Raw genomic sequence first — 12,182 nt, forward strand, 5'->3', positions numbered from 1 at the left:
TGCATTCCTATCCCCCAGGTACGTACATGAAGACTTTCAGTGAGGTGGACGCAGTTTGCACACACACGTTTCTGTGCTGAAAGCAAATGCTTCCCAGTTTAGAAAATGCAACAAATAGTTTCAAATTTCTTTAGAGCGTATCCCTGTTTTTACATTTGCACATCACCTACATCTTTTGATTAATGCTTATTTATTTATTTGGTACATTTTTATCCTGCTCTTCAAACCAGAAGAGTTCTCAGATGTAAGGAGGGCAGTGCATGTATATGTAAATATACAAAAGACACATCGGGACCCTTGGATAATCGAGACTCCCAGTGCAAATTCCCCAGATTATACATACTCCCATGTGGTCAACACACTGAAAATGCAGAAAGACCCACAATCTTTTCCTATAACATGTAACATCCACCAATGCAATCAAGCACCATGTTTGCATACCCCCCCCCCCAGTTTGGGAATGGGTTGGTGTGGGTTTCTTTTTTAAAATCAAGAATCCGTGCTCATACCACAAATGGTGCATGCCGTGTTGGCTGTGCAAACTGCAGAGAGCAAGATAAACTAAGTAGCCTGGCTGGCTTGTGGCTTTAAAACCACGTGGGTGATGCCAACGTTTTGAATATTATCGTGACTTTGAAAGACCAGATTGCAGAAGCAAACATCAGATGTTTAGCATAAATAAATGGTACACCACAGATTAATCAATATGTCTGGTGCAGTGGTTTGTAGCTGCAGGAAAATCTCCCGTCAATGACATTAGGGAACATTTATTCCCACTTTCCCCTTTAAACTTAAGATGTAAACAGCAAGCACTAAGGTGCAATCTAATTACTGTCTGCTCTGCTTAACAATAGAGACCTCTAATGTTTTCCCACTGCCTCTGCGGCTTCCAGGTTACCATTCATATAAACTGAAGCATGCAAAGAGCTGGTAATGACTGGCAGAGGGGGAGGAGACTGGTAATGGCACCCGTATCAGTGAATACGACATAATTAGGTGGTGACATTCATTTACTGCATCTTATACAGTTTTTCATATGCAATTTCTAAATTTTAATAGTCTAGATTCCTTAACTGTACTTTGCACCCACCGTTTTAGACTAGCACATATTTAGAACACACAGAAAGCTAGAATTCTCTGGCGAAAGACCCGCTGAAAGCAGAGATTTTGCTTCAATCTCCCCCAATTCCCAGTCCCTCAGGTGGGACCTGTGTCAGACATTGTGCCCCATATTGCTTATGGCATCTACAAGCTACATATTATGAACTTCTCTGAAAATACATATGGACAAAGGATAGCTCTCCCCCTCCTGTTCTGCTTAATTTGATTAGGGGGTTTGCAATCTGTATGGATTCAACAAGACTAAACGGAACCATGTTCATGACTGCACAATCACATTGTGTTGACATTGGTCACAACTGGGTCACTGTCTCTCACAATGAACATCGCCTTGCCCAGAAAATAATCTCCGCCAGCCTGCCTGCTTCTATCAGGGAGGCTGCTATTCACTGTAATCCACCATTCAGCTTTAAAGCATCATGCCGGGACTGCCATCCCTCAGGCTCATGCCTAAAACACAAGAGGGGCGAGATCTCCACAGTTTAAATACCAAACCAACCTTTTGCAACTTCTAAGCGGCTAGATATGCAGTCTGTCCAATTCACCTTTCCCTATCCTGCCCCTTGCACTGCCCAGCACCTTCAGGTGGCCTTGCCTATCCATGGGGAATATTTCATATGGACTTGAAGAGGCAAGGGTGCTGCTGATAATGACAACAACTTTCTCATGAAAATACAAATCCATGCATACCGGGCAGCCTGTGGGTTGAAACTGATTTTGCACAGCTTGAACACCCCACCCACTTCCAGCCTGCAACTCTTGATCTGACTGGCTTATGCTTGCAGTCTTAATTGAGCACCCAGATGCAGAGCAGGGACAGGATGCTCTTACAGAAAAGAAGGGTGCTAGCCATCAAGCCCTTTTACATGCCGGACTATTGCTCCCAAATCTCTAAAGCGACTGACATACGGAAGCAGCACAGCTTGTGCAGCGCTAGTTCACAGATCCTCTGCTTCTCAACAACTCCCTTAACATGTGAGGCTTCAGAGGAATATAACTTGCGGATCAGGAAATTGTGAATCTAGATCTACTGGATGGCTTTGGCTCGTGGGAGAAGGCGATTCCCATGGAAGCAGGTTGAGAAGCATCCAAAGGTGATGCAGATCTTGGAATAAGGTACCTGGAGGAGATGCAGGCTAGCAGATAAAAAGCTGTATTAGGCATCAGGTCACGTGAGCTCCCAGTGGGATGCTTTCCCTTTCAGCACCAGACCCACAATATTGTGTCACATTCCACAATGGAGACTCCCCCCCCCCATGTAAAAGTGGTATCGTCCCGCAATGTAGGAGGGTGGGGTGTCTCTGTTTCTTGAAGTTCAGAGATGAATTGGATGTGCCGAATTAATTGCATGGTTCCTGGGAAACTAGCTGTGGTCACCTCCTCGGAAATTGGAAGTGTCGCTAGCTTCCTTAGCTGTGAGAATGCAGCATTGTGCTGTGGGTCCCTGTCTACTCAGCTGTGGCCATTTGACGGGAAAGGGGAAAAATATAATGGAAAACAATGATGCTAATCTGCTTACACACAGGAAGCTTCTTTGTGAGCATATACGCTCAGTTTACTAAGCACAAGTACTAAGCAAGTAGTACTCTGATCCTATAGATCTACAAAGCTGAAACAGGAGAGCAGAGCTCTAGCCTTGGCATGTCCAAGTCAAGTTGAAAAGCAAGCCCCACTCCCGGCTAGAATGCCCAAACTGCAATTTCTCAGGAAAGCCTTCCCTACTTTCGCTCAGGTGCTTAATGCGACGTGCCATGCTGACCACAATGCTTTGGGGATGCCATGCACATTACCATACCAGTTCTGCCCCTTCCTCTTCAACCCTGTTGCCATGCATCATGCTTGTGCATAAACCGCCGTGCCTTCGAGCAATACAGGTGAAGGTGTCACAACCCTGTGCTTTGGGCCTAGGCTAGCTCAAGGCACAGTGCCCCCGTTGTGATCTTCCGCTCGCAAAGATGGTGGCAGCATCCTCAAAATTTATCAGCCCCTTGACATGAGTGACAAAATTATTAATGGCACCTTTTGTCACTCGCGTCACTGAGCAGCTATATAAATTATACAAATAATCATTATATAATCATTATTATATAAATTATGAAATTATGATTAGTGTTATCTAGAACTGTGCACACATGGCATCTTGATGTTTTCTACCCTATGTGTGGGGACCATTTCATCAAATTTCTCCAGGGGGGAAGGAGAAATTTGGAGGTTTCTCGGGTATGGGACCCATCAGTGTAGTTTATTTATTCTCTCCCCCCTAGAAAAGCTTCTCTCTCTTTTTGCTACTGCAGGTGTCAGCAGCAGTGTTGGCCACACAGCCTCCAGTTTACACCTGCCCCTTTTTCAGGACCTCATGTTCTTCTCACGTGGCAGCAGGGCAGACAGAGGAAAATAGTGCCCACCACCACCAATTATATATATATGGGGAGGGATGATACAAAGTGGTATTTTTCAGGCGGGTGTGAGAAAAAGAAAATCTCACACATTTTCTAAATTTAATGTTACCTTCTGAATTTAATGTTACCCACATGCCAGTTTCTTATTATTCCTGTTGGCCATTTTATCTACTACTTGTTAGTACCAGTTCATTGCGAAGCCTGAATTAAAAGTTCATGGCAAATCAGTAAGAGTTCACTTTGCCTGGTTTCCTACTGCTCGTCCCAAAGCAGTGGCTTTGATACACCTAACATGGATTCCAATAAACACATAGGCCTCTTTCCCTCCATGGCTGTTGAATTCCCCCACACTGAACAAGGCAGCCCCTCCTGCCGTGGAGCTATTTTTCCCCCCAGTGACTCTCTCTTTGTTCTCCTCTCCTCAGACAGGACAATCCCCTCCCAATTTACTTCCTCCACAACTACGCATCATTTCATCAGCGTTGCTACCGTTTCAGGTTTTCCAGGAACACAAGCTGCTTCCACATTTTGTAATAATTTTCGTTATCACCTTTTAAAAAACAATTTGACCAAAAGTAATGTGATATAGCCAAGGGCATAACACCCCCACCATATTATTTTTCATTGAAGTCTTACTATAGCCTAACATTTTGGAAGCTTTTTTTTTGTTCGAGGCAGGGAACTTGCCTTAAGAGATCTATCAAGCTGACTGATGAGCCTCTGTTCTTCATACCAACCAATTACATTTTTGAAGCCGAAATTAATAGCACTTTCATACACTGCAAGCAAAGCCTCCAACAGGCTATTAATAAATTAGTGATGTTATAAAGGCCAAGCAATATAAGCTGCCAAATTATTTGATGCATTCATACTAAAGGCATATTATTTGACAGTCATGAGCCACCTTTGAAAAACTAGCAAATTGTTGCACTTCATCAGTCGCCGCAACTTGCTTTTCTGAAAAAAATCTGCTACGTTGCCGGTGTTCCTGGACAATGCAAACAGACAGGAAAAGATCAGATAAAGGAGGCGCGTGTGGGCTTTTATCCCCCACTATCAGAAATTATACAACTTTTGCGAGAGTCAGAGGGGTTTTACATAGGAATGTGACAAGACGGTTCCAGGCCCTTGGAGAATGATGGATCTTGCATTGCCTATCAATGCCTCTGCCCAGATAAATCATTTACACACACACACACACACACACACACACACACACACACACACACACAAGTACCAAATTTGTAAACATTTGGCAAGATGAGAGAGACAACTGGGTTATAAAGCTGGGAAGAAATTCAAGTTCACTATTATTCACATCGCCCGGGTAATTCTGTAGAGGGTACTTGACCCATATGAAACCACCTTCCTTTCCTTCTCCTGAATTTAATTATTCACTGTTACTTAGCAATGTTTCTTTTCTATAAAGGTCTGATGTGGGCTTCAGTGAAGTGCAGCAAGAGCAATGGGGTGGAGTATAACTTTAAGGCGGGAAATAAAAGAGGGTTGTTTTGATGGAGGGAAATATTCAAGCAGAATGCAGATTCTACGTTCAGGAATTTTCTTCCTGGGTACTGCAGTTCTGTCTATCCTATTGTAAAGTGGAAGGAAGAGGCATAAGGAAACCCACAGAGATTTCTCTTTATAGCATTCTGATATTTCATTAAACATTTCTGCACAGCCTTTACTTCTTTTTTTAAAAAAATATATATATGCAGACATTTCACACATGTCAGTATCAACGCAGGCACTCCCGTCACCAAATCTTGTAAATACTCTATTCATCTCAATTAATAAGCAAACTCCACTAGAGTAGCTGGAATACGGGTGGAGGGCGAGATTTCAGCTGATCCAAGAGGTCTCCCTCATTTGAACAATCATTTCCTGAGTTTGGATACATGAAGCACCAAGTACTTGTACAATTATGAGGCGGAGAAACAAAAACAAAAACCCTTAAGAAACATGACCAAATTTCTTTTCCCCCTCTTTTCTTTTCTTTTTTTTTAAAAAAATACATACTTGAAGATAAAACAGCCCAAGTACTCAAATAAGTGATTAATTTCCTACATTGCACATTTTAACCTGTACCTCCATTTACCTTTTTTGTTGTTGCTGCCAGAGTATTTCATTTTATTGCTCTTTTGAACCTTTCCCATTCATTTTATTATTATTATTTTTGCTAGAAAGAGGCAGCTCTACTATTGATGCAACGCTCCGCCACTGCGCAGATATGGAATCGTGAATTCCACAATTTCCCCCTCATTCTAAACGTTAAGTTCAGGCATTGCAAATTGCTACCTAACAGATCACTAGAAATCAAAGGTGAAAGCCGGGGTGGGAGAGAGGGAAGGGAAAACCCAAAATAAGATGGGTATTAAGTTTTAATCAATTTAATTTAATCTCCAAATCCCAACCCTTGCTCACAAACTGTCGGGGTTGTGGACGTGTGAGGTAAGATAAGGTGCACCTCCTGAAGCCCGACACTCAGCCTATTGTGAGGGGAGACATTTGTCCCCGAGTCTAGCTCAAGATGGAGCACACACATTTATTACCTTGATGTAACAGGGAGAATGCACAATGGTAATCCGCATGGACTCAGTAGCCTTTTCCTTAATTTCATTAATTTCCACAGAAATTTCATTGCACCACAACCTCTTTTTTTTACACACACACACACACACACACACACACACCCTCTCTACTTGGCTGCACATATTTGGCTCCCTTGTTACCAACCCTTTGTGCTTGCTCTGTCAGCGTTAACCTTGCCCCTCCTTCCAGATAGTAGCATTTAACTTTCTATGTTTACTTCTCTCCCTGCAAATGCCTCAGATTTAGTCTAACCCCCGGGAGCCCACATGCAAACAATGAGTCAGCTTAATTGCTGCTGGGGAACAAGCAAACAAGGAAAAAATTCAACCCCCTAACTAATATATGTGTGTGTGTGTCTGTGTTTTACTACTAAGCGGTGTCTGAAAGTTTTTTTTGTTGGTGGTGTTTTTGGCATACATGCTTATATACACCTTTGCCATCTCCAAGGGCTTTGTGTCCCTAAACAAGCTATTTTTAGAAACCCTCACATGGCTGATACCCAGTTTTGTACAGTACATACTCCACAATTTCTCAGCATGCTTATCAAAATCTACTGCATTTAAAAACTCATCACCCCAAAAACTCTCCCAAAAGCTGAGCTTTAAATCTAAACAACAGCAAATTCTTCCAAAGCGCTGGACCCGTTTTCCAGTGTCAGCTCAGACCACAGATTGACAATGCAATAAATTGCTGGAGAGAGAGAGAAAGAGAAATATAATTCTATAAATTTCGGCACTCATTTACTTTAGACGGATTATGAAAAAGGATAACATATTTACCTATATCCAAGCTTCCCACCCCTTCTTCCAAACGATGGAGCAAATACTGTATATTGCATGCTTACAATCATGTGCCAATTGGCTGTCAGTAAGTGGTACCTTGTTTTTAAACATTATTCCGAGCAAGGTCTATTGAAATCCACAAGGTTTGCTTTCAGATTATGGTTTCAGATTTCAAGAGGCAAGCAGAAAAACTTTCACGTTGTGCATCTGTGGAAAGGGCATTTGGTAATGACTGAATTTTAAAATCTTCTGAATGATTCACTTTTATAAAGACAATAGAACAAGCAAACAGCAAGAACATAATATAGCCCATGTTAAGCACCTCTAATTTTAATTGATTAGAGCAGGAAAAGTTACATGTATCCTTCTGTATCCCACTGAAATCAGTGTGACTTAAAGGAACTTAACTTTGGCTGGATCGGGCCCCAAGAACAAAGCAATATTACTTTGACGTTTGCAAATCATGCGACAGATTTACCTCAGAATCAGTCACAGAAGTTGAGAAGCTGCTCAGTCAGATCCTTTAGTTCTAAATATATACTGATTTTTAAAAACTATTTCATCCAATGTAGAATCAAGGTTTCTCTCCTCCTGAGAAAATTCACAATAGCAAAGTGCTTCTAAGAAGAAGCAGATACCTGGAGGTTGTAAATTACAAAACTAACTTTACACCTTTGCAGTGTTAGGGAATCCTATAAAGTATATGGGGGGGGGGGAAATGAGGAAACAGTATTATCAAATGAAGATCAGCCATTTTAGCTTCACACGGGTGGTTAAATAAACACCACACCTTTGCAGCATTAAATGTCAATCCATCACGCAGACATTTTCAGTAGAATTCTCAGTTTTCCAAATATAATCAATGCACATTTGTCAGCTGAACAGCGAGTGTACAGTATATGAGCCTTTTATTTTCTTTCGCTGTTCAAAGCAAAGCTGAAATGTATCACGCTATCACCAAGCATCTAAATGATGAAGTGGATGTAAACATTTTTGCAGACATAGGTTGTTGCTTTTAGCACTCTAAAAGTATAAGAGTATGCAGTAAAGTATGCTTTGGAACAGCATTAAATGTGCATATCATTAGAAATATTTCACCATTTTCCAAGAGAAAATGGTATGTATTTGACATAAATGCACTTTCCCCCACTATACCATGTTGATACATTTTTTTCTTGAAAAGCAGCAACAAATATTCCTTCACGTTGTTTACAGAGATCTGCTCTTATCTGCCATTTATACAATTATTGCTAAATAAACCACTTTAAACCCTACCTGGGACTGCTTAGCATCCTATTGCCTCTAAGACAGACTAAACACCAATTTACAAAACTATTATCAAACTATCAAATTCAACAGGTTGAATATAAACTGGGTTTTTAAAAATGCATTTTTAAAAAATAAACCCAGTTGGTTTTTTTAATGTAATTTTCAGTGTTGGGATACATCCATATCCACCTTGTTTTATAAACTGTGGGTCTTCAAGTAGAGATCTGTTTTTCAAATAAACCCTTTGCTACCTTTTATCCGAAAAGGTAACACAAGCTATAAAACGGTCCCAGAACATAGCTCTCTTAAATGATTGAATAATGCCCTAACATAGTTATTAAGACTGAACTCCTAATTCCATACTCCTGTTAACTGTCCTCAAAGTAGCCAACATGTGTCAAACTTGTTCTTTTCACTACTAATCCTTTGTTACTCAGTAACACTAAGAGAGATTAAGAGGAAAGTGTAAGAAATGAGGGGATCTTCATTACAGGTTTTTTCCTCTTCAAATGTATTGGCTTAAAAATAGAGCGGCCTTGTGAAATTTGCATAGGAAGCAATCTTAACACAGAGTTATTGGCTGAAATGAATTATTGATTCCGTTCAAGAGACAAATTTAGAATGTCACTAAGTTTAAAATTCCTAGAAAGCAGGCACTGCTTTAACTGACATGCACTTTGTACAATAGATACCTTACAGGTAGAATGTGAAATCTCAGGCAGAATGGCAAGTGCTGGCGTACAAGAATAACACTGGAGATTTAACAATTGAAAGAAACTCCAAAGTTTTATAGTTTTATAAATATTTTTTTTTGACAATGCCCCCCCCCGGATGCTTCAAATACTATTTCTGGAACTCAGGACACTTCCAGAAGTTCCTTGTGCAACCAAAGTTACAAATAAGATTTTTACTTAAAACCCAAAGAGGAGATTAAGGGGGCATACACAAAACTTTTCATTCACTGACCTTCCTACAGACACATCTGACAGTTTAATTTGTCCATGGCTGCCTGCTGTGGAAAGTTTTAACTGATAGAAGATATAGCATAGAAACAGCCGAATTAATTAAGAATGGATGTCTTCATTCTGAGCATCTCCCAAAACTTATCTAACCACCATATACATGAGTCAACAATTGATGATACACGAGTCAACAATTAAAACACAAACTTGTGCCCTCTATATCTTAGGCCTCTGACAGACTGCTTAATTCTCAGAGAGGGAAGAAACATTCCCATCCCAACTGCAAAAAGAGTCTTGAGGTGATTGAGTGAGCCGACATAAACTTATCTCAGACAACTCTAGACTAGGTGGATTTTGCTGCTCTGATAAGAGACTTTGGACTGAACATCTTTGCAGCAGAACACACTTCCCTGAGTGAGATTCTGCCTTACTTTGTGCCTGTCACTTGACTTTCCACTATGATTTCACAATATCTTTAATGGTAACTGTGGAGACAGCATTAGCAATCTGCCGGCACCGTCTCATCCTTCCTTTACGAGGAAACAGGACAGCTTTGGGAAAACCTTTAATCTCAGGCAGACTTTAGCTTTTTATGACATCCGGCAGCTTCTCTCCTTTCTTTTTTGGATTAGGATAATTATTCCTCTGCCATTTATAGAACGCTGGTCCCCTTAGAGAATCAGAGCAGCGTTAGCACACTCCCTAACTTTCAAAAAACACAACACACCTTGGCAGGAAAAGCCCATTCACAGCAAGGGGGAGAGAACTGGAAGCTGCCAGGTGCAGCCTGTCCCCAGATTGGGGGCCTTTTTATTGCTCCCCCCGCCAACTGCACAAACCCTGCTTCTTCGCTTAAAAAATACAACCCCGTGAGGTGAAACGTGATCAAATGAGATGCCATTATCCTCACACCTTTTTAAAAAGCAAACAAACGACCAACTTGCAGCAAGGCTACATACTTACCCTGTCACAATCAACTGGGACGGAGATTATAGTTCTCATTTTATTTTATTTTTTAAAAAGAAGGCAAATGAAAAACCTGCAATCTGGAAACCTTTCAGAGTCTCAGACTAGTCCAGTCTCCCCCCCCCCACTTTCACCCATTTTACGAATCATGTGATAATTTTTTTACCTCTGACAGGGTCAAAGGAATCACCTGCTAGAGATGTTTTGACTTGCGCTGCGGAATCTGGCTGTGTTGATGCCAGCACATGGGAAGGAGGGAGAAAAAAAGCTCTTTCTCTTCCCATCACTCTTGGCTTTAGCCCTCCGCAAATAATCCCCCACGTAAAATATATACTGTAATCCCCCCCCTCCTTTACAAGCACACTCCGCCTGCCAGACATTTACCTGCCTGTTTGGGTGGTGGTGCGGGGAGGATTTCGGAGGTAAACGCAGGTGGAGTGAAACTGAGACAGCCCATCCCCGAAACCAGCCGCCCGGAAGATGCTCGGGGGATGCCACATCAGAACAAGAGTACCAAAAAGCCACCCCTTCGTCCCTGTCCCCGCAGTAAATCGGCACAAGCAGGACGTCCCCCGCCCCGCCAACCTCTCCAAAATCAAACCAGGAACCAAACAGAGGCAGAAGGCGAAGGCAAAAGGGAAATTTTGGGAAGGGGTGGGGAGTGATAAAGAGGCAGCGCTTACCTTTCCTCTTCGACCGCCTCCTCCGCCTCCTCTTGGACTTGCATTTCAGTTGGCTCCCCGGCCCTCCCGGTGCTCGGCCGGTGCCCAGGACGGAGGTCATCGCCGGTAGTTGAGGCAACAAGGAGAAGCAGCGGCAGCGCGTTGGCTCCGCGCTCGCCTGGCTCGGGGACCGCGCAGCGAGAAAAGTCGGCTGCCTGCCTGCGACGCCCCCTCCCTGCTCCCGATCGCCCGTGGTGGTGGTGCTTCTGCAGCCGCCGCCGCTTGCGAGGTCTACGAAGCCGGGTGGGACTTTTATGAACCAGCAAACCCAGAGCAGCTGCGCGCGGATCGTGCGCCTCTTTTTATTTATTTTTAGCTTTTGGCCAGCTGCGCTCAAGTGCCTGCGCTGCGACGCTTCCCAAGCCAGGGACGGAGAGCGCGTCGGGCGCAGGTAGAGTTTCCAAATAAATGAATTAAAGGCGACGACCGGGAGGCTCACCTGTGATTCCCTCCCTCTTCTTCCTCCTCGGCAGCTTTCCCTCACTCGCAGGGCGCCTTTGCTTTATCAGGGGCAGGAAATGCACGGTGCCCACTTTTTTTTCCTCCCCCCCTCTCTTCTTTCTTTCTGTTTCTTTCTCTCGTTCTTTTTTTCTCTCTCCCCTTTTTTTTTTGCACCTCTCTCCTAGTTGTTTGGCCCCAGCAGCCACTTTGAAGGCGATCATGCAGGGAGCGCGTCTATTTGCTGCTGCAAAGTCTAATTAGATCCAATCACAACTGTCTCCTGGCTCTGACATCAGCAGCACCACCAGCAGAAGCGCGCCCCCCCCTTCATCCCTACCACCAGCCACCCCCGGTCTCCATCCATCCATCCCTTGTCAGCTTGCACACTCAGCTCCCATTGGGGCTGATGGATGTGTCCGGGACCTGATAGGGAAAGAAGGCAGAACGGGCCCGGAGGGGAGTTGTTGTAAAGGGAATAAAAAGAAAACACAAAAGCCCCACCGGCAACCTGCCGGCCGCTGTACTACTAGAGAGCCGGCGGGAGAGTTTATTATACAGTCCGATCGAATGCATCCTCCCCCGTAACGCACCGCTGCCCCATTTGGGAAAGAAGTGCGTCCCGCGGAGTTGATGCTTTTTGTGCGCGTGCGCCTTACTCCCGAGTAATCGCGCAAAGAGATTTTCAGTCTGATGGTGCCGTTCTTCGCACGTCTTAAGTCCCGCTGCGTTCTACGAAACTTACCCGGGTGCAAGAATGTAGCTATGAAAAGGACAGTACACAAAAAATGGCCAAAAATCCCCTTTCTTTCAGTGCTTAGTTTACTGCAAACTCTCTCTCTTTTTTTTACTCCCCTCTTGCAATTTATTTATTTTTACGCATAAGTTCCACTATGTTCCAAGGAATTCAGTAAAGTGCCTAAGCTAGTGGCT

The 12,182-nt window shown here is 43.2% G+C and overlaps 1 protein-coding gene across 5 annotated transcripts in view; it reads right to left on the reverse strand.

Moving 5' to 3' along the window:
- The window catches only part of ADARB2 (adenosine deaminase RNA specific B2 (inactive)), a 367,014-nt gene extending 355,308 nt beyond the window's left edge, over positions 1-11,706 (reverse strand). For 2 of the 5 annotated variants that reach the window (XM_083466815.1, XM_083466814.1), the window contains exon 1: positions 10,773-11,431. In XM_083466815.1, the coding sequence (XP_083322941.1) occupies positions 10,773-10,872 (100 nt within the window). In that variant the 5' untranslated portion in view covers positions 10,873-11,431. Of the gene's footprint in view, positions 1-10,255; positions 10,692-10,772 lie in introns of those variants that run through there. The other 3 variants (XM_083466812.1, XM_083466813.1, XM_083466811.1) reach the window with 3 other exon arrangements.
- Positions 11,707-12,182: the final 476 nt, after the last annotated feature.

This window comes from Podarcis liolepis (genome assembly GCF_965112155.1).
Source record: "Podarcis liolepis genome assembly, chromosome: 12".
Lineage (NCBI taxonomy): Eukaryota > Metazoa > Chordata > Lepidosauria > Squamata > Lacertidae > Podarcis > Podarcis liolepis.